A 26,205-nucleotide genomic window follows, 5' to 3' on the forward strand; every position below is an offset into this window, starting at 1 on the left:
CATTTGCTGAAGCAAAGAACTGTAAATATTAAGGTTAATCATATAACATCTCGACGTTTCGACGAGATCATGACACCATTACCAAGAGAAAGATAATTATTCGCATATTGCAGTAGTAATAGTCACTTAAAAAATGTTTTTAAATGCAGAAGACTGACTCGCCTATGATAAGCAAGTGCGACGTTCAGTGCACCATGGGATGATAAAGGTCTTGTGGTCTTACTTCAGACTGAAGGTCTTATGCAAAGAAATGGTTTTTAGCCAGACCTCCCGATAGATTTATCAGCTCACAGATCCGTTTTTAAATATGGTTGGTCATAAAAGTCACCTAGAAATTGCTGAGTGTTTTGAAAGCAGCAGCGTGGTATTGGAGAAAATTAAAGTTCCAGTCGAATGATTTCGAGGGAGGTGGGGGGAGTAAGAATGGCAAAAGATCGTCGAGGGTCGAGAAGAAGGGTTCTTCTCTGTGAACAGCAGGAGCATTTTAAAGATAACAAATTTACATCATCGGGGGCGAGTATCTGTAGGTCTCGCTGCTTTGAAGCATCAATGACCACCAAAGTGCAAATTATGAAGTGGTTTTTCTCTTAAATGTAGAAGTAAACTTCTACTTAGACCACAGGGCAAAATTATTCAAAAAGCAAGTTTTAAAGGATTCAAAAATTTACCCAGATTTAACAGTGTACTTTACGGGAAACATTCTATAAGACTCTACTACAAACGATCTCTTGCCCAGCGGTTTCACCACTTTCGCCTTCTTCCATGTTTTCTCGTTCAACCGAAAAGGTTGTATCCGAACAACATCATCGTTCTAAAGGTCAGGTAGGTCTTTTGCTTATCATTCATAGAAGAACTTCTGCTTCAACTTCCTCAGCTAGCCCTTCTCTAAAGTGCCCTCGGCTACGTTGGGTTTCTGAATGTTGCTAGAAGTAGGAAGATGTTTGTTTGTTCTCCTGCTTAACAGACGCTGAGGAGGGCTGGTACGAAGTCCTTCCTGTGGGGTGTTACGATGAACCAACAGTACCAGGTAGGGGTCACTTTTAGACGTTGCAGACTTCTTAAGGATCTTCTTTGCTTCCTTGACAGCAGACTCAACTTTACCATTGGATTGATGGTTATAGGGACTCGTTGTGACGTGCTTGAACCCTTACTCTTTGGCGAAGGCTTTGAATTCTCGACTTGTGTACAGCGAACCACTGTCCGACACAACTTCATCGGGAATCCCATATCGAGCCATGTGTGCCTAAAGTGTCCTGATCACAGAGGAAGCTTTCATGTCATACAGCCTGTCGATCTCAAAGAATCCAGATAAATAATCCACTGTCACCATGTAAGTCAGGTGGTCAAAGTCAAAAAGGTCTGTAGACATTTTGGCCTAAGAGCGATCTGAAACGTCATGACTGATGAGCGTCTCCTTATGCTGCCTTCTACTGTAGGTCACACACGTTTCACACTTGGAGGTGAAATCTTTTATGTTACTCTTCATATTAGGCTAATAGATCGTTTCTCGAACGGGCCTTAGCGTTGATTCTATCCCTTGATGGCTGAACGCCGTATGGGAATAAGTACAATCACTTAAACAGAAGAACAAAGATTTACAAGACCAGTGCGACACCACTACCAGAGAAAATAGCAAACTAAATGAAGAGATTTGCGCGCTTAAAAATCATCTTACTGTAAGATGGAAGATTATTCCAGGCGAGAAAATCTTCGCTCCTATAACATTCCTGACAATCCTGGAGAGAGCAGTGTGGAGTGTTCGGGTAAAGTAATAGATCTAGATGTTCTATCTGAACTCGGCGCCGACCCAGAAAATATTATGTTCCACGCAATACATCGAACGGGAAATCCAAATAATACAGCTTCTTCGAACAGTGCTGTGAGCAACGAAGTTTCGACAGAGTCAAGAGAAGGGGCATCACGACCTCCACGTCCACCACCAATTTTAGTTCGTTTCGTCTCAAGAATGGATAGCGATTGGGTTTGGGAAAACAGAAAGAAACTTATGGACAGTTCTCGCTTCTCATCGGTATTTATTGAGAAAGACTTCTCCGCGGAATCAGCAAGGCAACGTGGGAAGCTCCGCGCCGCATATAGGAAAGCCAAGGAACTAAACATTGGTAAAGTTTTCATAAAAGGTAAAAATATATCAGTCAATAGTACTGTCTACTCAGTAGACAACCTACCGAACTATCTTTTGCCACGGCAACATGTCAGTGAGTAGCTGACATCCAAGCTTACCTAAAACTTATTTAATAGTCTTAGCGTTATTAGCTTATGGTTTTTCTTTTTAATAATTTAAATTTTGCCAGTCAGTTGAATTCTTTATGTGCGTTAGGATTATTATCTATATATACATATATATATATATATATACTTAGATATTTTTGTTTTCCGGTCAGCTTTGTCTTTGCTTGTGTAGACTTTGCTTAAATTTACATAAAACTACTTCACCAGGCGAAAATGCATTAATTTGCACGCCATAGTTTGCATTTTCTCTCAAACAATAGACTCCTTTGCATACATGGCACCCAAATTTAAATAACAATACCGGATACATCCTAAGCCTAGGATGTATCAAGTATTGTTATTCAAATTTGGGCGCCATTTATGCAAAGGTCTATAGTCCGGAGCCCTCGAGGTCGCGCTAAAGGTGTGAATCTTGCGAACCTTTTTAACAACTTTAACAACTTCGGCCTTCAGATCTATGTTTTCTTACTTCTTTCGACCTTTTCATACTTGTCTGAATGAATGGTTATTTCACTTTATATGTAGCTCACTACGTAGCTTTTCTCACCGGCTTATACTCCTTTCGTCCTCGCCATATGATGTCTAAAAATATTAATTTCAAGCTTGTATCCTTATATGTCCGAGGGATTCGTTCTTTTGAGAAGCGAAAGGCCGTGTTTAATTGGCTTTATAAATGTCAGGCTGATATATGTTTTCTACAAGAGACCTACAGCACTCCAGAAGTCGTTAACATATGGAAAAAACAATGGAAGGGAGATACCTTTTTCTTACATGGCAGTCGTCACAGTAAAGGCACAATGATTCTCGTAAAGGAACAATTAGATTTTAAACTAATTTCGTCAAAAATTGATCCACTAGGCCGTTACATTTTTCTAGAAGCTGAGATCCAAGACTCGCCATTTGTCCTTCTGAATATTTATGCTCCAAATAAATGTGCAGAACAATGTGTGTTTTTTAGCGAATTATCGGAGGAACTTAAAGATTTTGTCACGGACGCAGACAAGTCCGTTGTTGTTGGGGGGATTTTAATATCATTCTTGATCAAGACCTTGATGGTCGAGGCGTAAATAAAAAGAGAAAGGATTCTGTGCAATATGTAGAAGATATGATTATCGAACATGATTTAGTAGATATATGGCGTATCCGTAACCCCACTGACACGCGTTTCACTTGGCGTCAAATTAATACAAAGACGCCTAGATTATTGGTTAATCAATAACGATTTACAAGAAGACGTTGAATCGGTAGAAATAATAACCGTAATTAGATCGGATCACTCAGCCATCGCACAGTCACCTGGTGCACATGCGCATTAGATACCATTTCTTAGCTGATTTGCATATCACACTTCATCCGCAAGTCTCGCGCTGAGAAGCGCATCCTTTGAAAAATCTAAACAAACCTTGTCGAGTCGAAGTGTTTGCCAGTCAAAATTATTATAGTGATTATAGACCTAATGTCATATTAGAACACTCATTTTCTTGATACCATGGAAAATTTACTGTCCAGGGAAAGCCAAACGTCAACGAATACCTCTGAAGTCGAAGAATCATTTAATTGTTTATTTCGGTATCCGGTCGTGTGAAAAATTATCTTAGCTGTTTCTACGTTTCACAGTGTTTGCATAAGAAGCAAATTGAGTTCAAATATAAGCGAATCACCTGAACTGCAGTGTAGCGAAACTACCGGTAAGCTTTATTTCTGCTTTCAATCATATATTTTGCGTTTATTATAATTTCGTTTCTACAACTTCTCCGTTATCTAAATTTAGGAACCAAATCCATGTCATTACAAGAACGCTTGCTCGACCCGTAGAAAACAAGGTTCCAATAGAGGTTTTCCTTGTCGAGGAGATAATCGACTGTGTACCGAAGCTTGTCTTCGTTTGAGCTCCAAACCAAGCGGCTATGACGCGAAGTTCGAATCGTTTACGAAGATTCCCTCCGGACGAAGCTTTCGCCAGGTTGAGAAAATGCGATTTTCCAAATATATATAATGGAGATTTGTTCTCCAGTGTTTTTGATTGATTTTTCTCGTTATATTGGTCAACGCAGGCGATTTCTTCCGCCCGGCGCCTTCACGTTTCCCACCTCTTCTTTTCATGTTCCGTTGGAGACGTGATCCATACTGTTTTTAACCAAATATGATAAAATAATACCATAGAATGAGCAAAAGCATACTCAGAAACAGCTTTCCAGTAAAAGATTGAAAATCCAATAAAACACTGGGAAGATTGAAGCGGATTTCTAGATGTATTCGACGCGTACTTTTGATTTCGGGTTACGGTGGACGTTTTTCAAAATTGACAAAACTAGTGTCCAGGTCAGCGCGGTTACAAGCTTTTAGAAATTCAATTCTACTTTAATAAATGACCAAGAGTATTGTGACCTCCTTCGCTTGGAATATAAGAACTGGTTAGAAGATTTTAAAGAAGTAAATGATAAACGAGTTCTATGGGACCTAATCAAATATAAAATAAGACAGCAAACAATTATTTATAGCAAAGCCAAGGCTCGCAAAAAAAAGAGAAAAAGTAAATCAACTTGAAGAAAATCTAAGAAACTGCATTACCAAATGCGACAACAACCCCTCTAAAGAAAACTTAGAAGAGCTGGAATGCCTACATGCAGAATACGACCAGTTGTACGACTCTATTACTCAGGGATCTATTATTCGTTCCCGCGCAACTTGGTACGAGCTAGGAGAAAAAAAAACAATAAATATTTCTTGAATCTAGAAAAATCAAACAAGAAAAAGAGCAGTGTCCCGTAAAATATTCACCGGGGATAGCAAGCTAACAAACGACCCCAAAAAGATTATGGACGAGCTGGAACCATTTTATGCTAACCTTTATGACGGTAGCAGTCGCCCATTACATTCAACCACTCCCATGTTCTTAGATGTCTCTAGCTAGGGGATTTCCTGCATTAACAGATGACTTGAGGAAGATTTGTGAAGGGAAAATAGGTTATAGTGAATGCTTCAGTGTGTTGGGAACCTTCCCCAAAAATAAAACCCCTGGAAATGATGGTTTGACAACTGAATTCTATCTGGCCTTCTGGCCTCTGTTCGGGAGATTACTAGTAGACAGTCTAAACTATGCATTTGAGTTTGGAGAGCTTTCAAATTCACAGAAACAAGCCATAATAACTTAAGTAGAGAAGAAAGGGAAAGATAAAAGGATGATTAAAAACTGGCGCCCCATATCTCTGATTAACGTTGATGCGAAGATTGCTTCTAAAACGCTAGCAAAACGTTTGGAAAAGGTTTTACCTGAAATAATACACTCAAATCAAAACGCATTTGTTAAAGGAAGATCTATTTTTGATGCAATCAGAACAATTGATGATGTAATGGAGTACACCAAAGAGAAGGAACTATCTGGATTTTTAGTGGCTATTGACTTTGAGGGCTTTTGACACGCTCGATTTTAATTTTTTAATAAGAACACTACATAAGTTTAATTTTGGCCCTTCTTTTATTCAGTGAATTCGAACACTGTATAAAAATATATCGAGTTGTGTAATGAACAACGGTTATACAACAGGCCCTTTTACGTTGAGCAGAGGGGTACGTCAAGACGACCCACTTTCTGCCTATCTTTTTATAATTGCGTTAGAAACTCTAGCTATTAAGATTAGAAACGACGATTCAATCAAAGGCTTTAGTATTGGAGGGGAAACCACGAAACTTTCTTTATTTGCGGATGACATGACTTGTTTTTTACGTGACAAAGAATCTCACACCTCCCTCTTCGCCATTCTGGAATTCTTTGGATCATGCTCTGGTCTGCGTGTAAATAACGAAAAAAAACCGAGATTATAGCGCTTGGCAGTAATATTCTACACGAGAAGGATTTAAATGACCATAAGATTTTTGAAGTTATCAAGATATTGGGAGTTTATTTTGGTTACGACGAAAAACAAAGAAACGAACTAAATTTCCGACAAACATTAAAATCTATTAAAAAATCGATACATATGTGGAAATGGAGGAACTTATCTATTTTGGGTAAAATCCAAATTATCAAAACTTTTGCAATTCCCAAGTTAATGTTTAGAGCATCGGTTATTCCGATACCAAATGATCTTGTAAAAGAATTCAACTCGATTTTCTACACTTTTATTTGGAATGGAAAAGATAAAGTCAAGCGCTGTGCGCTCGTCTCAAATATTGATAAAGGTGGACTGAAGATGCTGGATATTGACTCTATGATCAGTGCAAGACGAGTAATTTGTTAAAAAAAATTCTTAGAGGACTACCCGAGTACTTGGAAATCGTTTTTAAATAGTTGTATTTTTTCGGCTGGTGGGAGTCTAATTTTGCATTGTAACTTTGACACTGTCAAATTAAAAACTCAGTTCCCGAAATATTATAAAGAATGCTTTGACGCATGGTGAGGTTTAAATAGTAGAACGCCCGTCACTTTTAATGATGCTATGAACGAGATCATTTGGAATAATAGGTTTATATGTATTGATAAAAAGTCTGTCTATAGAAGTGATTTAGTTAACTTGGGAATCATAAAGGTGGGTGACTTTATTACGGATAACAATCTTTTCCTCCACGAAGATTCTTATGTGACGATCTCTCCTAAACAACGTTTCTTTATTATGGGAGTTGTTCACTCTCTCCCACCGGACTGGAAAACAATTATTAGATCTTCGGTCTGTAAAAATGATAAAAGACCAATCCCTCACACACCGTACATTAAACTAAACTGTGGCTCTTTCCCTATCTCACATGTCACCTCTAAACAGATATACGACTCTTTTTTGTGCAATAAACAAATCCCTCCGACAGTCCAACAAAAAATATCAGACAAATACTCAGACACGATTATTAATTGGAAAAAGGTTTATTCTCTTCCTTTCCGCACTACACTTGACTCCAAATTGAGAGAATTTCAATACAAAATTCTAAACAACATTGTCTTTACAAATGATAAATTATTTCGCTTCGGCCTTTCGCAATCTCCAAATTGCACTATTTGCAATGAAGAACCAGAATCCTTAGAACATTTACTCTCTCGTTGCAAAGTGTCTTCTGAATTTTGGAAAGAAGTCTTGTCCTGGCTCAAAGAATATAACATTGTTTTGAAATCCTTCAATGAGATAAGTTTGTTTTTACGGATTTTTGAAGAATCGGAAGATTTCTTTCTAATTAATCATGTTATGCTTTTAGATAAATATTATATTTATGTAAGGAAATGCCTTGGAAGTTTACCTTCGTTGAGAGGCTTTACTGTCAGGATAAGACGTGTTTATAATATCGAACTTCATATTGCGAGGGAGAGGGATAAACTCGCTACTCTTTTTAAAAAAATGGGAAAAGTTAGTAGCAGCTTTAAACACCTAGTAGAAAATTAACCTTGTCATATCCTACATTTAGATTGGTCTCCTTTGCTATTTATTTTATAATATTTTTTCGGTCTTTTTGTTTTCTTTCCTTCTTCTTGTGTTATCCACTAATTGCTAATCGTAGGTTTGAAAGCAGTTTCATGTTTTTAAGTAACTTATACCGAGCAGTGTTTTGTAAATTGTAACTTTTCCTTTGTTTCCTCTTGGTAAGTTGTAGATAAGCTGTAAGCTGTAATTAGTAAATCAAGTTCTTTAAGTATTGTAACGTGTGGTAAAATAAAAATAAACAAACAACAAATTACAAAAAAAATCCCTTGATGGCTGGAGTGCAGGGTCTACAGTATGCGCTTTCGAAGAGTCTTAGGGTTACAAGCCCGTCTCCTCCGAAGAGTAACCCATCCTAGATCACACATACATCACGGACATTATAGTATAACGTCAATGTCGGGGGTAGCACTCTCTTGTGTGCTGGCCAAGCAGTACAGCTTTCACGGCTTACAGAACTTCATCATTCTTAGTCTCTGTGCAGAACATTTCCTATGTATATCGCACGTCTAGATCATATCGTTGCAGCCTCAAAATCATCTTCTGTAATCTCTTTGGAGCAGAAACCAGCGGCTTAACAAGTATCGCTTCTAAGGGTTTATGGTCAGATTCGACAATCACCAATCTCCCACAAGTATACTGATGAAAGTTTTCTGTTGCAAACACAATTGCAAGAAGTTCCTTTTCTATTTGGGCGTAGTTTCTTTCAGCTGCAGTCAGGGCTCTGCTAGCGGAGGCCAGCGGCCTACCATCTTGGAGTAATGCTGCTCTTAAGCCCCCTTCGCTTGCATCGCACTGAATGACTAAGTCCTTCTCTCACTTATAGTACTTCAGCAGTAGTGGAGCCGTCACCATTTCCTTGATCCTGCAGAAAGTTCTGTCATGGACTTTGTCCCATGGAAATGCTGTTTTCTTCTTAGTGATCTGTCTGAGCGGCTCTGAGACTTCCGACAATCTCGGCAAGAACTTTGCTAGGTAACCCACAGCGCCCATAATGTGCTGAACACCAGTTACATCGGTTGGCTCTCCATGTTAAGCACTGCTTCAACTTTGGACGGGTCTGCCTTTATTCCTTCCGAGGTCCGGAGATGTCCTATGTAGGGTAACTCTGTTTGCTTGAATACCACTTTTTGCTTGTCTGGTTTACTGTTACGCTCTTGGTATCTCGTCAACAGCTTCCTAATTGTAACGTCATGATCTGCTATCGCATCCCTCATCGCGTCTCCAGTGCCTGCCACTAGGATTACATCCGCGATTCCATATGTTCCTTCAAGGCCTTCAACTGCTTCACCTAAGCGAAGCTGAAATATTTCACTAGTGGGGAAATTCCGAGAGGCATACGATTCCATTTGTACCTGCCAAAGGGTGTAGCAAAGGTCGGAAGTAGGAAACTCTCTTCTGTAAGCTTTATCTGCTAATAGCCATCTTTGCAATCGACTTTAGTAAAAATCTTGGCCTTGCCCAACTCCACCAGTATGTCTTCAACACTGGCATAGGCAAATGGCACCTTTTTAACGCCTTGTTTAAGGGCTTAGGGTCCAGGCAAAGGCAGAGTTTACCGTTAGCTTTTCTTGCAATCACGACACGTATTCTTTGAGTGGGGTTCTTAAGGCCTCAGGAACTTTTCTCAATGGCTGCTGAATAGGTCTAGCTTCTTCGTCAACTTCAAGTCGTAATGGTGTTCCAAGATTGCCAAGACCATCAAAAACATCTTTGTACTCGGTGCACTTGTGTTCAAGGGTAATTCCTTCGCACGCCTGGCTACTTGCTAATTTTACTTCCATATCTGTTGTGGAGGCCCAGTCTGCTGGTTCGGGGCATGTAGTCTTAATCTTGCCATTTCCGACTTAAATTAATTGCATTTGCTGTGCGGTTTTACTCCTGATCAAATTGACACAGTTTTCATCCTCTACAACAGTAAAGTTAACTTTGTACTTCCTCTTATCCTCGGAGTTTGTCAGTTGAACCTTGTACTTTCCAAGCGACCTGAGAGTAGAGGCGTTGTATATCTTGAGGACTTGATTTGTGGGCGTGATCCTATTGGCATATTTCGTTCCTTTGATAGTGCTTAATTTTAAGCACATCACACGTTGCCCCGGTATCCAATTGGAAGATAACTTTAGCTCCCCCTTTTCTTTATGGCTGCCGCGATCTTTTAGGGAATGTTGCTCTGTATTGCATGCACTGGGTCGATCTCAGGAGTTAAGTGAACTGTAAACAATGACTCACTAGAGTCACTGACGTAAGTTCACGGTGTTGGGTTTTTTACTATTTCCACGTTAAGCGAAACGATTACTACTTCCACAATCTCCGCACGTCTTTCCATACGCTGAACAATTTCCTCGCTTGAGCTCGTGAGTTCCACCGCAGTATTTACACCTTTTGACACCTTTTGGGTTTCTTTTCGGACCAGTGTTTCAAAGCGTGTATTTCATTAGTATTCGGATCCGTTGCTGCAGCAAAATCCTTTAACTGTTGAGCGGTTGTTTCTCCCCTATTGCAGATGTCGATTGCTTTTTTTAGAGTGACTTGCCTTTCTTCTAGTACCATCTTTCGCAACGCGGGCGCTTTAACACCAAGCATAATTCTATCGCATAATAGTGAATCATGAAGACACTGACCAAAGTCTCTCTCCTCCGCAGAAGTTCGATGGGGCGTTATTTGTATCCGCTGAACGAAGTGAGTGCAGGCGCAAAACTGAGAGGGTTGACCTCTGCCAGAAGCATGTCGTTTTCTTGTACATCCTTGTCGTTTTCTTGTACATTGATAGATTTCTCGGTCATCTCTAAATTTGACACTTTCATTCTTGGCGGAAGTCAGCATTTACTTTGTCTCTACAGTTTGCGGTCGTTAATTTTAAGGTGAGATTTCACAATTTCTAGAAAAAAGCAAAATCGTTTGTATTCGAAGCCCCCCTTGAAACCCGTGGAGAGTGGACTTAGTACATTTCGCTTCGTGGAAGTCAACAATAGTCACGAACAAATAATTGCTTTTTCTGGGCTCGAAAGGCCTTTTAGCCTTTTATAACCTTATTTTAAAGACAGTTGTTTCATCACAGTACATAACAAGCTTCCCGTGAGAACTAAATGCTAATTAAATCACCGAAAGATCATTATAACTTCTTCTGATTAAACTTGTTTACAAGATAAAAATATCAAGTTTGGTCGTTTCGGAGTATAGAAAAAAAAATACGCTTTAATTAAAACATTAAGCTTACTTGCTCTAGTCTCTTTTAAGACCGAATCGACAGTTTTTGTTTGGTCTCAGCTGGCAGACGTTTCCTCAATAAATCATTTCTTTGCATGCACTCTTTCTGACTCTTTATCTCCACACGATCGCCGCTCGTGTAACTTGAATTTCATTCTTGTAGTGATGATTCAAGGCATCACAGCAAAATAAAAGCGTTTTCTAAACAGTCATCATGAGATAAAAAACTTTCCCCGATTTCTAAGCATGTAGGTAAGTTTTCGTGAGTAAATCTCCCACATCGCGCAACATGACAATTTCACAAACACCCGCCATTTTCATGACATAAGTACGCACACCATCCCAGTTACAAAATGACTCCCCCGGATCGCAGCCATATTGGGCGTGGTTTCTGGCAGAGGCTCCCGCCGTCGCCTTCCACGGAATTTGACGCCTGCACTCCCTTTTCTCAGCGAAGCCTCTGCGGAGGAGAGAGGACCAAAGTTACACGATTTCGCAGGTGTCCCAAGGGCCGAAACGTAGTGATCGATACTTCCATCCTCTTTCTGTGACCTGGAGTTAAATACGTATCGCTCGAAGTTTCATTGATTTGTCCGTTAGAGAATTCTTCAAATTTCTAAACAACAGAGTCGAACTTTCAGGCGGCTCAAATGTCACGCTCTTGTAAATTAAAAGCGCTTCTTCGCCGATCGCAGAAAGAAACGTCGCTGTCTTTTATTCTTTATCAAATCGCTGAAGTCTTACAACTCGCTCTCCTGAATTTCATCCAGTTAGCGGCAATGTTGCCGAGATTTAACGGTTTGGGCATAGGTATTCCACTCGGTAAAGAGGACATTTGCTGCATTTGTGCCCTCCCAACTGACGCTGTATTAGTCATTGCCTTAGTTGTGGCTGTAGTCGTAGCTTCGCCGCCGCTTGAAATCTTGAATTTTTGCGTCAATTTACTTCTGACACCATGTTTGAGTCTTTCATCAATAGCTAACGTTAGTTCAACTGACTAGCTAATACAAAAACCTAAGTATTATATTCACGGTACAAAACCGCTGACAACGCACATGAAATCACAACTATGTAACGTCATCTACATATCGTAACATCGACAGAATGCTGGATAAGCTGTACCACTCTTATTCATGAACACCGAAGCTGCGAAGTTGAATGTGAAGGCCGAAAATGAGAGAAAAAACAACAAAAAAGGCTTTAATTTGCCTGCAGCGCACTAACAAAACTAGCTTTTCTGACTTTCTCAAGTCCTACCTGTCGTTATGAACACCACGAATTTCACGAGGAATGCTGCATCTACAACTGTAGCCAAAAATATGATTTTTATGAAGTTTAGGAACTATTCCTTTACATTCGAAAATTAAAAAGAAACTGACTTTTTCAGTGGGGAACATGTGGCCGGCACGCAGGCTTAAAATATGGACTATCCATTAGAGATTTGAAATTCTCAGTTGAAAGTGCGTTCAAATATGGCGCGTTTTTGTTTAGTGAGCAATTACGTTTGAAGCACACGACCGTATAACAATGGCTGTCAGAAAATTACGATACCTATTTAGAAAATCACTCAGTCGTTAAATGCTAATAATTGATCGATCATTGATTGCAACATCATCCAACATTGTTGGACGATGTTTGCACAGTGTTGAGCGAGATGGCCAAACGAATGTAACATGTTTGATGCAACACTTGGGCTAATGTAAACATAATATTAACAAAAGGAAAGTAACGAAAACACGGATAAAATATAGATATAGTTGTCACTTACTTCCAGTGACTGATTCAGCAGGGAACACTCCAGCTCCTCCTGCACCGGGGAACCCAGCACCCCCAGGGAATTCCCTTACATCCCTAGGGAAGCTACTGACGATCTTTTCCTGTAAAGTTGAAGAGAATAAACAGTGGCGTTGGTGTAATACTGGATCATAAAATGAGAAGGGTGTGGGTTTATCCTTAGGCTTAAAGTTTATGGGAACGACAAAGGCGTTTAAAACAATGTGTTTAAAATAAAATCTAAGGAAAGAAGGAACAAAGGAATGAATAAATGAAGGGAGGAAAAAAGAAGTGAATGAACGAACTAACGAACGAACGAACGAAGGAACGAACGAACGAACGAAGGAATGAATGAATGAGTGAACGAACGAACGAACGAAGGAATGAATGAATGAATGAATGAATGAATGAATGAATGAGTGAACGAAGGAAGGAAGGAAGGAATGAATGAATGAATGAATGAATGAATGAATGAATGAATGAGTGAACGAAGGAAGGAAGGAAGGAAGGAAGGAAGGAAGGAATGAATGAATGAATGAATGAATGAATGAATGAATGAATGAATGAATGAATGAATGAATGAATGAATGAATGAATGAATGAATGAATGAATGAATGAATGAATGAATGAATGAATGAATGAATGAATGAATGAATAAAAGAATAGAAATATTGTTTATTGCAGTGGCCCCTATCTCTGTTACTACTCTCTTACCCAGATCTCACTGCAGGTTTGGAAATCTATCCCTTCCTCCTGACCGTGGAAAATTTGGGTACGAAATTACTCGTTCAGTTTCTTATCGAATTCTAATTTTGAAATTTGGATTTTATGGAGAGACGAAAACCGGAGCTGACAGCTCTCGCCAGAACATCATTCTAAATGATTCAGATATGAAAACAGGTATGGATATTTATATGGATATTTAAAGACCCTGGCCTGAAAACTGGTTTGAAAAAAAAAATTGACATCTTGTAATCCTTTTTTGATAGTCAAAACCTACGAATTAATTTCTCTTTACTCAAACTTTCCTAATTTAAATACCTGGGGTTTATTGATAGACTTCTTCAAATCCAGCAAAGCTTTGTTTTGCTTGTTGATCTGTTTTTACCGAAAAGTTAAGATAAATCGCTCAACAAACCAAATAAAACAAGGCGACCAAGCCATAATTGTTATACGAAAAGATATTGAATTCAATTTTTTAGGTACAATTATCGTTGACTGATTTGCCTAGAGTATCTTTAGTTGCATAGAATATATTCAGTTTCACTTTTGGTGGTATTTACTGCGAAGAATTAAAGGATACTGCCAATCCCCTGTCACACCATTTGATGGCTTCTTCACGTCGACCCAGCTTTTCAGAAGCACTTGCCCCTACAAATCAAAATATTAAAGTTTTTAGAAAAATTAAACTTCCAAGCGTGAACTGTACATGTTATATTTGACAATCAATTAAAGCAAGTGATACACTCGTACCCCGACCCACGTCCTGGCCAGTACCGTACGCATGCGCACAGCCATATCACCCGGGCAGTGGCAGCCATGGACAGCTGTTTCGGCCTTGTTAGGCCTCATCAGCATGGCATAGCCGTCGGGCACCGAACGACCAGAAGGCCGTGTATCAGGCACCCTCCACAGCACACATGTGTATATTTGGTTTGTCCTGCAATCTAATTGGTCACGTAACCAAAGTAGGTTTCGAATTGATCGGCACATTACTGGGAGGCTCATAGCCTGTGATCGAGAGCAGACGCCTTTTCCGACTCTTGTTTCACCCATTGCGAGAAGAGGTCTCATTGTGCAGAAAGGAACGTTACAGTAAGCCTCAAGTTGCCAATATTTTGAGAGGATTGTTGCACAGGGAGGCTTCCTTAACAGCTACCAACAAATTTTATCTATGTCATTTGGGGGTTAGGGAATGGGAGTCACTACTTTTGGAACATTGCGGCAGTTAATTGTGCTTTTATTACAAAGGTTGCGTTGGTTTGCCTTTTAAGCTGAATATTTAATAAGCACTATCACTGACTGGACCTATCCGTAATTCAGAGGCTTTCCCGATCAACGACTGCATTCCAACGATCGTCTGGTGGATCAAGTGAATGTTGAAGTTGGGGTTTTGATCGTTGCTACTTTTCCTTAACACTGGCTCTTCTCCTGTTCCCAACGGATAGGGTTCAATGGCTGATCTGTTGTCTCTTAGTATCATGATCTGCAGCCAGGGCTATAAACTTGTAGTGACAAATGGCAGAGTGCATGAAAGGGATTTCTTTACTCAGTCTTTAGAACGTTTTCTCGTTGCTCCTCTTTCCCGCTTACGAGAAGAGAGTTGAAGAGATTCCCCATCCTCACATCATGAAGAGTCCAGCTAAACTCAGTGTACCTGATGAAACAGTTGTCCGCAATGCAAGTGATCTCTGTAGACTGCAGTACCTCGATAAACTCACAGTGATCTCAGTAGTCTGCAGTACCTCGATAAACCCGGTTGTTAAACAGCACTGACTGGAATCCGAACCTGTGTAAACTACCGTAAAGTTCCGATAGTAGCGACCCTCGTTACTTTCGGAATTAGCAGCGTTTGGGGCTCGTTACTTTCGGAGAGTCGTTATTTTCGGGGAACAAAAACCATGAAATAAGCTAGCGCTAGCTCTTTTCTCCGAAATGAAAAATTATGTGATTCGCGCAGAGCTCAAACAACTGACAGAATTAAGGCCACTACCCATTTCTGGTAGCAGGGACAGTGAAATAAACATCGATGATCTACCGGACTACCGCATGAATGAATCAGCCGATGTAAAATCGAATTCTTCTCTGACTCAGGGGAGGAAAGATAAACTCGGTGCTTTTAGTCCATGACACACCAATAGGTTTTATACTGCAGTATATATAGAGCTTTCAGTTTTAATTTGAAGAAACGTTCCTGTTGTTAATTAATACGAAATTCTAATTTTGCACTTTACGCCATCAGTGAACTGATGTCAAGGACGAATGATGGCTTCGTTGTTGTAAAGTGCCTTATCGTGATAAATTTGTCCATGCACGAAGATATTAGTATTGTACATTAAAAATTTGACTATGGATTGGAAAACAATAGAGGCATTCGGTATTTATATAAAGTAATTAAAAAAAAAACTTGCATGGTCTCGCTTACTTTTTGTGGACTCGCTACTTTCGGGGGGATCGTTACTTTCGGGGGCTCGCTATTTTCGGGATTTATTAATAGCCACAAAGTTTTAACGTTACTTTCGAAGGGTCGTTACTATCGGAACTCTACGGGTAAGTCCTTTGAGCTGTAAAGATCTATGCGCAAAGGACCGGTCAACTTCATTTATCTGACCAGATAATACGTCTCACCTCTTTCGATGGCTTTAATGTAAGTTGGTTGTAAGTCAATGGCAGCTTTTGCATCATCTATTGTCTCTTGGTATTTTCCTTAAAACAAGAAATAGAACTTTAACAAACGAGTGTGGTTGACATAACGTAAGCGACCGGTTCTTTCTTTCTTTGGTGCCCTGGGATAACTGTATCTTCAAAACCAACAGCACAAGTATTTAAAACTAACTCAATGCGTTCCACCGAGCTGGGACTTGGAACGAGTACTGTGATGATGAGAAAAATTAAAAATGAACATGATGGCGGTTTTGGTTTTGTATTCAAGCAGGATTTTTAACAGGAGAAATTGCGACGAAGACCACTTACCCTGATAGAAATTTGCTGTTGCTCTGTTGCTGTACAGTTTGGCATTCAGTTCGTCATCTTTGCATTTCACGTTTATTCCTTCAGTGTAGAAGTTCACAGCATTGTAATAGTCTCGTTTACGGTAGCTCTCATTACCCTCTTCCTTGTAAACCTCCACTATCGCTAATTAAAACAAAACGATCCAGTTGATGAAGATAACGTCATGGTTTACATTTTGCTTCAGTAGCATATATATCTGGTTATCAAACAACGAGCTACTGGCACAAATAGACACCTACATAAATTAACAAACAGCACACCACTCTTCGTAATCAGTGTAAATATAAGTGTTACATGTTGAATATTCTGAGATATTTTAGTTTTTAAAAAAGCAAAGAATGTATCGTTACGAGGCAAGGGCTGCCACCCAGCCATACATTCTTGGTAAAATCTTGATACTTTTAACGCTTGTTCCTAAAAATCAATAACATGCCAACATCTTCTGATTTAAATAGACCATTTATCTATGGCTAGTCTTGTCATTTATGCTAATGTTTGCTAATGAGGCTTAAAATACGAACAAAAATCCCCTACACTAGGACAAAGCAGAAAAATATTATCATCGTCTTTAATAAGTCAGTAAGACCAGTGAGACATTATATCACGGACTGGTTTCATATACGGTGTAACATGATCAAAACCCTCCGTAATAAACACAATTCCTCCTATTAACTAGAGCAGGTAATTCCTCAATTCTCTCAGGGATAATCGGTAATCGAAAAAGTCGCCTTTTGCGAGGAGACTCAGGGCGCATCTGCTTTCGTGTAATCTCGCGGCATCGGGAGTTTTTGGCGTGCGCTCGCGGTTTTGGTTGCTCTCCTATCCCTGGTCTGAGAAATAAAACAACAGAACACGAAGAGTTTCGTCACGCGTGGGCCTTAATTCAAGCTTTAATTACTTTTTAGTCTTCAGTTCAAAAGCGTAGCTTTTAGAACGATTCATACTGCAGTGACATGACTACATTACCCTGACAAACTGACACGCTATAACGGAAGTTCAGGACAAAACGTTGATAATGTTACACAACTAAAAATAGTTGAAAATAGATAAATTATACTGCACCTGAAGATAAAAAACCGACACAAGGCACGTTTATTTTTCATATTCTACTGTGCTTAACACGTTTTACTGCTGTTGTCTGTTACTCTATTTTGAACTTGGCTTATCAGCTCAATATAAATAATTTTGCATTTTTGCATCTATAAAAAAAAAAAACATTTTCCTCGGGTCAACAATGGCTGAAAAAATCTTTTCACTTTCTATTAATTTGGCAAACGTTTTGTTTTCTTACCTCTTAAATTGTCATTGTCAAAACCAAGTGTTCCTTCTTCAGAATTAGGTGGTGTGACGTCACTCTGATATTTGGCTTTCTTTGCACTCCCCGCCATGAATGACGGGAAAAAGACAAACGTAACTCACTCAATAAGTTCTCCCTAAGATAAAAGAACAACTGTTAGTCATTCTGTGATCATTACTTCTAATGTCACAAAGGATTATTTCAGTCAAAGAACTTTCATCACAGTTGACGTTTTTTGGTGTAACTCACTTTTTTCATTATCAGAATTCAAAATTTGTCTTCCTTACTCAGTCGTCCTTGTTCTTTTAATCCTTAAATCATTTGGCAAGGAGATTACCCAAAGACTGTTTACCAAAATAAATATAGACTGAAAATTAATACAAATCTTGTTTAACTTTGTGCCAATTTATAGTACCAACAATTCTAACAATAGTACAAGGAAAATATGCATATAATAAGCATGGGTAATATATATTCAGACAACTAGATTGATAATGACAAGCGGGGTCACTATGGCTCTTTGTCCTGCTATAACAAAGCAAAGAAATTTATGACCATCTGTAAAAGTTTACAATTTGTGATCCCTAGACCCAAGCACGCATATAAGGGGACTCCTTATGGCCTGTTTACATGAAGGGAAGATAACTGTACCAGGCAGATAATCCAACTTAGTGCCACATCTCTGCCACATGTTTTCTGCATCTGTTATACCAGGAAGATCAAAGTTCAATCCTATGCTAAGCCATGTAGGACGCCTCTAGCAGGTTACAAAGATCACCCTAGGTCACCTTAGTAAGACTAAAAGATGGTCAACTATTGCACCACTTCAAGCTAGGATAAATCACCTAGCCCGGGGCATTTTTTTGTTTTTCTTTTTTTGCTGGCTTCCAAAGTCGAAATCTGAAGTTAACACCGCAACAGACTGGTCACTCCTCATCCTCTCCTCCAGAACATAATTTTATAGTTTGTAAGGAGTTGTTCAGCAAACAGAATATGGGACGCCACAACATAAGTTTAAGTATTGCCTGTCCCTGAGAGGCTCGTTACATTAATTCAAACCAGTTTGACTTTATTTTACCACGGGTTGGTGAGGCTACATTGGGGGCTCTCGCCTAAAATTTGGGAAAAAAAGCCTTTCTTTCCCGTCAGTTTTTACGAAGGGCGGCCATTTTGAAACTGTTCGGAACTCGACGCGTGTCGGAAATTCCCGAGGATTTCCGAAACTTACAACTTGGTCCCATTCCTTATGACAGTCGATCGAGCCTAAATTATTCAAAATGACTGCCGCTAGCGGAACAGACACGAACTGTACTTTGATATTTTAATCTTAGATAGGCCAGAATATAACTAAGATCACTGTATAGTTTTTTCGGTGAAATATCCTTTTATTATAAGAAAAATGCACATAACGAAAGTCGGTTAAAATCGTTATTTAAGGCGCTAAATTATTACACGGGTAAAAAGAGCCTCGCGTGCAAAAACAAATCATTCTAACGCCTTTAAAAAAAACTCAAATCTTTTCTTACAATCTCTAAATATCTGTTGGAATGATTTTGGGAAATATTGCGTCGTTCTGTGTATGCGCCTATCCGTAAAAATCAAACATATCGCGGCAAGGGTGGAAAATTCGATTTCTTTCATATTACTAATTTTAGATAGGCTAGGACATAATAAAATAAAAGTATAGTTTTTGTCGAGCCACTGAAGTATGCGTCTACTGAAACCCTTATGACTTGTATGTAAAACCTGACACTGATATGTTTAGTGTTTTGTTCTGGAGCTAACTTTCTCAGGGACTGTTCTTCAATCTAACAAGTTGTTGGAGTCAAAAAGTACGTTAAGACTTAATAAACAAGAGAACCCATATCAGACATTCCTGCTGAGGGTTGGCTGGCAAATTGACAATTTTCAATCATTAATGTCTTCCCTAAATTACTTTCACTTTCTGATTTGCAAGAGCACTGTACTTCGTGGGGTATAAATGTAGCTAAAGATTTACTGAAAATAACGAACCTATTAAATAGTAACTGTAGAAAATTCAATTCCATAGCTAACACGGAAAGATGTGTAGAGTAATGCGGCAGGGGGTGCACAACACACCTTGGAGTCAAAAATTTATCTTACTTACAAATACCTATACACTGATGGCATGCTTCAACAAAACTTAAAACTCTTTTTAATAGCGTCACTGGAAAATAAAGCTTCAATCAGATATAAACCAAGTCATGAATGGTTGATTGTGCAAACGAATTAACTCAGTTGTTGCCGCAAAATTCCCGCCCAGAGCTGATATTAAGCCCTTAGTGGTATAACATATTGAAAAGAGGTTTACTAGATGCATGTTTAAAAAAGATGGTAGATTAGTAAAGGAGAGGATCGGACTTTATTTCGACTAAATTGTTTCTCAAGACTAAATGCTTTGCGAAGCACAAACGTTAAACCAACAAAGCTTGACATACAAGGAGCAGCAAGAAAAACCTCTTAGGTATGCGTCATTTTTGTTAACACTGTATCTAGAACCTGACAAGCGCTTAACAACCTTAACCGGTTTCTCACGCACGCTTCAGTTCAGTTCCTGAGAATGTTATTGAAGCTAGCAAGTTACCGGAGTTAGTACTGTCATTTTGAACCTCAATAAGACTTGTATTCATGCCGAGGGCTAGTTACCAAGTTTAGAATTTTTGAATAAGTTTAAATGTTAATTAGTTTCAGTTTCTAGTGCGCATGAATTAAGAACAAATGAATGCACTTCTTGACGTATTTTAACCTCTCCCTTAATTGAAAATAACTACCCTGCAACCCAGAAAATTTTACAAATAGAAATTTAGCTTAATACAGGCGCCATAATCAGGGATTAATAATCATGATTATGGCTCCTGGATTAATATTAAGTAATTCCTAGTTTATACAATTATCAACATTAATTTGCTGTTGAAGAAACGCCTGACTGCATCGCTGGAATGGGTTTTACTTCATGCTTAGTAAGCATCTCTTAGCTAAGATGTTGTTTCAGTCAATAAATAACAATTCACTTAATGATTCTGTTGTGAAAACACACCTTTTAGCTCTGGCGTAGGCCTCTTATTAGAAGTAAAGATCCTACAAACAAAAACCAGACAAACAAAGTTATCATTAGCCTAATTCGGTCACATTAACAAGCTGCTAAAGCAACATACATGTAGGAGCACTCGGATTTTTTTTTTTCCGAGTATGCCTGTGTCACTTTCTGAAGTAATACATCATTCTCATGTTGTTGTTTAGTTTGGCAGCCATTAAGTGCAACTATTAACTATTATTGACTTGACTTAACACAGTTCTTTGTTGTCAGTCTACGAGTTGTAAGATGACGATGTAATGTAATTCCATTGAGCACTTAAACCTTAAAACAGTTAAAGGAGCGACCCTGGACTCCGCTGCATCGTTGGTTCAATTGTACGCGAGAATACGGAAGCACGTATAACTATTACAATTCTTAAACGATGAACATCAAGTAATAGGAGCCATGATCCATTAAACGTCTTTTTCAACATAATTAGTAACGATTGGAAGCGATTTATCCATCGTTTAGGTTGCTTAAGGTACGCCAATTGAGTATTCATGATCATCATTTTCGTATCCAAATAAGACTTGCGAGGAAATAATAAACCATATAATGTATTTCTTTTGGTTGTTAATTTGGTTGTATTGTTTCTATTCCCATTAGGGGTTTCATGCGCCTTTATAAACCACTCCTTGCGCATATCACACCACTTGACGCCGACCAGTTTTTCTCGAGGCTAATTTTTTCCGTATACAGTTGTTACTAGTTATCATTTAGAGTAAAGTTCTAGCCTTGTCTAGACATTTTTTCTATATCCTACTTCGAAAATGTTTCGCTGAGTTGTACTTTTTGTTATTGTACTGTTCAGCATTTATATTTTGTTTTGTAATTGTATATTTTATATGGACTGTGTTTTGTCTTTGCTTGTATCTTGGCACTGTACTATTGTAATAAACGATAATTACTGGCGGCTCCCTCCACTACTGTTGTGTTCATTACTCATTCCACTTACATTAGAAATGATTTCTATTCGGCTGAGCGTATAGCAATAGAGAATAGAACATATCAATGCCTACCAACAAAACACAATCGATGTACCACTACACCCTTCGTAATTACATAACTCGACTACGCTAATAGCGTTAATTTACCACTTATTACTCACCACTCATTAGAAACCCTTTTAGGAAAGAAGCAGCAAAGTAATTTGCAATATACCAAGGATACTAGCCTCTGGAATACTGAAGCGAAATGTTGTTTCTAAGTACATGAACAATTGCTGAATTGTTATATCTTCCACCAATCATAGCGCCCGAAGTTGCATATAATTAAGAGCTTTTATTCGGTGCCAAATGAAGTTTAAATTGCTTATCATCTCCATCATGAATATTATTTAGAGTTCGTAGCCTGTATCAAAACAAACGACTGAGTTCAATCAGATATAAACCGCAGGTCATGAATGGCTGATTCTTTATACTGATGACTGTGCCCAACTGCCGCTAAAAAAATTCCTAGAGTTGATATTAAGCCATAAGTGCTATCACATATAAACAAGACGTTCACTGGATGAATTGTTCACTGAGATTGTAGATAAATGATCGGTTTTATCAGAGTGAACTGTTTCTCAAGACTTTATTGCTTCAAGCAGCCAAACCGTGAAACCATCAAAGCATGACACCAGATAATATAGCATGTCGAGCAATTGAAGCATGCGTCTTTTAAAATATGTATGACTTGTATGTAAAACCTGACACTATATGCTTCTATTTTGTTCAGGAGCTAACTTCTTTAGAGACTCTTCTTCAAGCTGCCAAGTTGTTGGAGTTATTAGTTCAATTTTAAAAAGTCCGTTAGACTTAATAAGCAAGAGAACCCATACCAGACATTCCTGCTGAGGGTTGATGGCTTGCAAATTGACAATTTTTAATCATTAATGTCTTCCCTAAATTACTTTCAGTTTCTGCCGGATATGCAAAAACACTGCACTTCGTGGGGTATAAATGTAACTAAAGATTTACTGAAAATAACGAACCTAGTAAATAGTAATTGTAGAAAATTCAATTCCATAGCTAGCACGGATAGATGTGTAGAGTAATGTGGCAGTAGGTGCACAACACACTGTGGAGTCAAACATTCATCTTACTTACAAATACCTACACAGTGATGACGTATGATAGAGACATGTTTGGACAAAACAAAAATTGTGAGTAGAGTCACTGGAATATGAAGCTTCAATCGAATATAAACCAGGTCATGAATGGCTGATTGTACAAATGACTGATCTAAGCTGTTGCCACAAAATTCGCGCCCAGAGCTGCACTATATAAAGCCATAAGTGGTATAACACATTAACGAGGGGTTTACCAGATGCATGGTTTAAAGAGATGGTAGATCAGTGAAGAAGATGATCGGACTTTCTAAATGTTTTCTCAAGACTAAATGCTTTACGAAGCAAAAACGTTAAACCAACAAAGCGTGACATACAAGAAGCAGCAAGTAAAATCCCTTAGGTATGCGTCATTTTTGTTCAACACTGTATGTAGAACCTGACATGTGCTTAGTATTTCCCACTCGGGCTAGTTTCCCAAGACTGTTATTGAAGATTGTAAGTTGTCGAACTAATTACTGCATTTCGAGGGCTAGTTGCCGAGGGCTAGTTGCCAAGTTTAGAATTTTTGAATAACTTTAAACATTGTTTCAGTTTCTAGTGTGCAAGAATTAAGAACAATGCAATTCTTGACGTATTTTAACCTCCGCCTTAATTTAAAATAGCTACCCTGCAACCCACAAAATTTTACAAATAGAAATTTAGCTTAATACAGGGGCCGTAATCAGGGATTAATAATCATGATTATGGCTCCTGGATTAATATTAAGCAATTCCTAGTTTATACAATTATCAAATTTTAACCTCCGCCTTAATTTAAAATAGCTACCCTGCAACCCACAAAATTTTACAAATAGAAATTTAGCTTAATACAGGGGCCGTAATCAGGGATTAATAATCATGATTATGGCTCCTGGATTAATATTAAGCAATTCCTAGTTTATACAATTATCAACATTAATTTGCTGTTGAAGAAACACCTGACTGCATCGCTGGAATGGGTTTTACTTCATGCTTAGTAAGCATCTCTTAGCTAAGATGCGGTGAGGGTAAAAGACGGAAAGAGTTTGCGGAATGGTATGTGGCATGGCGTGCGGAATGGCATAATTATGCGAAATACGATTTACGCGGGGAATAAATTAACTGAAGAGCGCATCCTGTTTTCGCGCCAATTTTATAAGAGCAGCAGTTTTTTCGATATTGCGGACTATTAAACAACCAAACAACAGATTGAGGATTAGAAAATATACGCCTGGGATAGAACATGTCTGATCGCTGGTTAGGAAGTGAGAGTGAAGAAATCGATGAAGTTTCGCATTCAAGGAACTAAGAATAAATTAAATTTCTAGTTGACAAAAAGAACGTGGCAGCGAGTAGCCTAGACAAAAAGCAACACCAGACTGGAGAAATAACATCAGTCCAAGGCCAAAACTATTATGTGAGAAATTTTAAATTGAAACTCGGTCATTTTATCAGGCTCTTTGACGGTTACAATTTGTACAATTCATGGGAAAAATATGTTCTACTTTTTCTCACCTTACTGTTACATTTTCGTCGAGCGACGAGTACGCAAGTCACTGTTGAGCTGCTGAGCTAGCTACCTAGCTATTCAATACGGCGATTCAGGTAGCTATAGTTCAGTTACGCGTTATCGAACTAAACATATCCGTCTTTAATTAAGGTCTTTCTGTGCCAGACGTCCCAACCTAAAATGAGATTTAAAAGCGAAAAAGCCCTAGAGCAAAAAAGCAGATGACAAGTATGGTGTCTAATTATCAAAACTGGTTGTGTGAAAGGTTAAGTTGCGAAACTATTCTTACCACAAATGCATTTTGGTCAAATTGTTGTTCATTTTCCCGCTCATGATAAATGAATCATCGAGCATACAGGGTATGAGAATTGTTCTTTTACCGAGGGTTTGAAAAAAAAGAAAAAAATGTTTATTATTTGCCCTCGGTAAAGGATCAATCTTTGTCCTGAGAAGACTTTACGCTGCCACGTTATTTTTGTCAACCGAAGTCGCGTGGAGTAAAGTGAACATGAAATTTAATTTACTACGGATTTACTCATAGTTCCTTGAATGCGAAAACTAAACAGTATTCATCGCTTTCTTTACCCTCACTTCTTCCAAATCAACAATCAGACGATCAAATCCTCGAATTGTTGTTAATATTTAGCCAGAGTCCGCAGCATCAAAAAAGCTGCTGCTCTTATAAAATTGGCGCGAAAACATGACGCGCTCTTCAGTTAATTTATTTCCCACGTAAATCGTATTTTCGCATAATTATGCCATTCCGCACGCCATGCCACATGCCATTCCGCAAACTCATTCCGCCTTTTACCCTCACCGGCTAAGATGTTGTTTCAGTCAATAAATAACAATTTACTAAATGATTCTATTGTGAAAACACACCTTTTAGCTCTGGCGTAAGCTTCTTATTAGAAGTAAAGATCCTACAAACAAAAACGAGATAAACAAAGTTACTATTAGCCTAATTTGGTCACATTAATATGCGACATGTTGTTGCGTAGTTTGGCAGCCATTCAGAGCAACTATTAACTATTGTTGACTTGACACAGTTGAATTTTGTCCTACGAGACGAAAGATGACTATGTAAGGTAAATTCATTAGGAATGAAACCTTAAGACAATTAAAAGAACAAGCTTGGACTTCCACAGCAATGTTGACCCAAATGTGCGCGAGAATAAGGAAACAAATGTAATTATTACGATTTTTAAACGATGTGCATCAAGTAGCTACCGGCCACCATCAACTAAAGGTCTTTACTCATTTAATTAGAAACGATTAAGCGATTTTTCCATCGTTGAGTTTGCTTTAGGTACGCCAATTGAGTGTTCATGGTCAGTTATTTTCGTATTCAAATCAGACTTGTGACGAAATCAGTGCGCCACTACACTCACCCTTCTTAAAAACCGGCGTAACTTAACTACGCTAACAGCATTAACTTTCCACTTAGCATGCCTTACCTCTGATCTCGTTCAAAACTCTTTTAGGAAAGAAACAGTAGTAAAAATTGCGAGATACCAAGGACACTAGTTTCTGGGAAGCGGACGCAAAATGTCACGGTTTTTGAGTTCATGAACAATTGCGGAATTGTCACAGCGCATCCACCAATCACGTCTATCGCCCGAAATGCATGTAATTAAATAACTGAATTATTCTGCAAACGCGCGTTGGATATGAGCTGATAGACAGCCAATGAGGTGCGTAGCGACGACAAGCTTGAGTGGAATACTTGTTTTATTTAAAAAAAAAATCAAGAAATATTGCTAGATCTTGCTGATTTCGCTTTGCACGAACCACCACAAAATAGTGTAATGGTCGCTGTTTCTCAGGCATGGTATAATGGCTCATATACCATGGCCACTAAGC

The 26,205-nt window shown here is 38.6% G+C and overlaps 3 protein-coding genes across 21 annotated transcripts in view; all 3 read right to left on the bottom strand.

Annotated features, from left to right (window-relative positions):
* The window catches only part of LOC146475177 (uncharacterized), a 275,844-nt gene that overhangs the window by 77,723 nt on the left and 171,916 nt on the right, over nucleotides 1-26,205 (bottom strand). For 6 of the 16 annotated variants that reach the window (XM_085116121.1, XM_085116116.1, XM_085116120.1 and 3 more), the window contains 5 exons: nucleotides 16,330-16,491; nucleotides 15,985-16,062; nucleotides 13,940-14,007; nucleotides 13,678-13,734; nucleotides 12,631-12,739 (listed from right to left, as the gene is read on the bottom strand). In XM_085116121.1, the coding sequence (XP_084972247.1) occupies nucleotides 12,631-12,739; nucleotides 13,678-13,734; nucleotides 13,940-14,007; nucleotides 15,985-16,062; nucleotides 16,330-16,491 (474 nt within the window). Of the gene's footprint in view, nucleotides 1-12,630; nucleotides 12,740-13,677; nucleotides 13,735-13,939; nucleotides 14,008-15,984; nucleotides 16,063-16,329; nucleotides 16,492-17,659; nucleotides 17,784-20,723; nucleotides 20,765-21,870; nucleotides 21,987-25,224; nucleotides 25,266-25,799; nucleotides 25,873-26,205 lie in introns of those variants that run through there. The other 10 variants (XM_085116133.1, XM_085116132.1, XM_085116130.1 and 7 more) reach the window with 5 other exon arrangements.
* The window catches only part of LOC146475179 (uncharacterized), a 453,604-nt gene that overhangs the window by 6,686 nt on the left and 420,713 nt on the right, over nucleotides 1-26,205 (bottom strand). The gene's annotated exons all lie outside the window — the stretch shown is intronic.
* The window catches only part of LOC146475180 (uncharacterized), a 104,212-nt gene that overhangs the window by 6,686 nt on the left and 71,321 nt on the right, over nucleotides 1-26,205 (bottom strand). The window lies entirely within an intron of this gene.

This window comes from Pavona decussata, unplaced genomic scaffold (assembly GCF_977016875.1).
Source record: "Pavona decussata unplaced genomic scaffold, jaPavDecu1.1 SCAFFOLD_85, whole genome shotgun sequence".
Classification (NCBI taxonomy): Eukaryota; Metazoa; Cnidaria; class Anthozoa; order Scleractinia; family Agariciidae; genus Pavona; species Pavona decussata.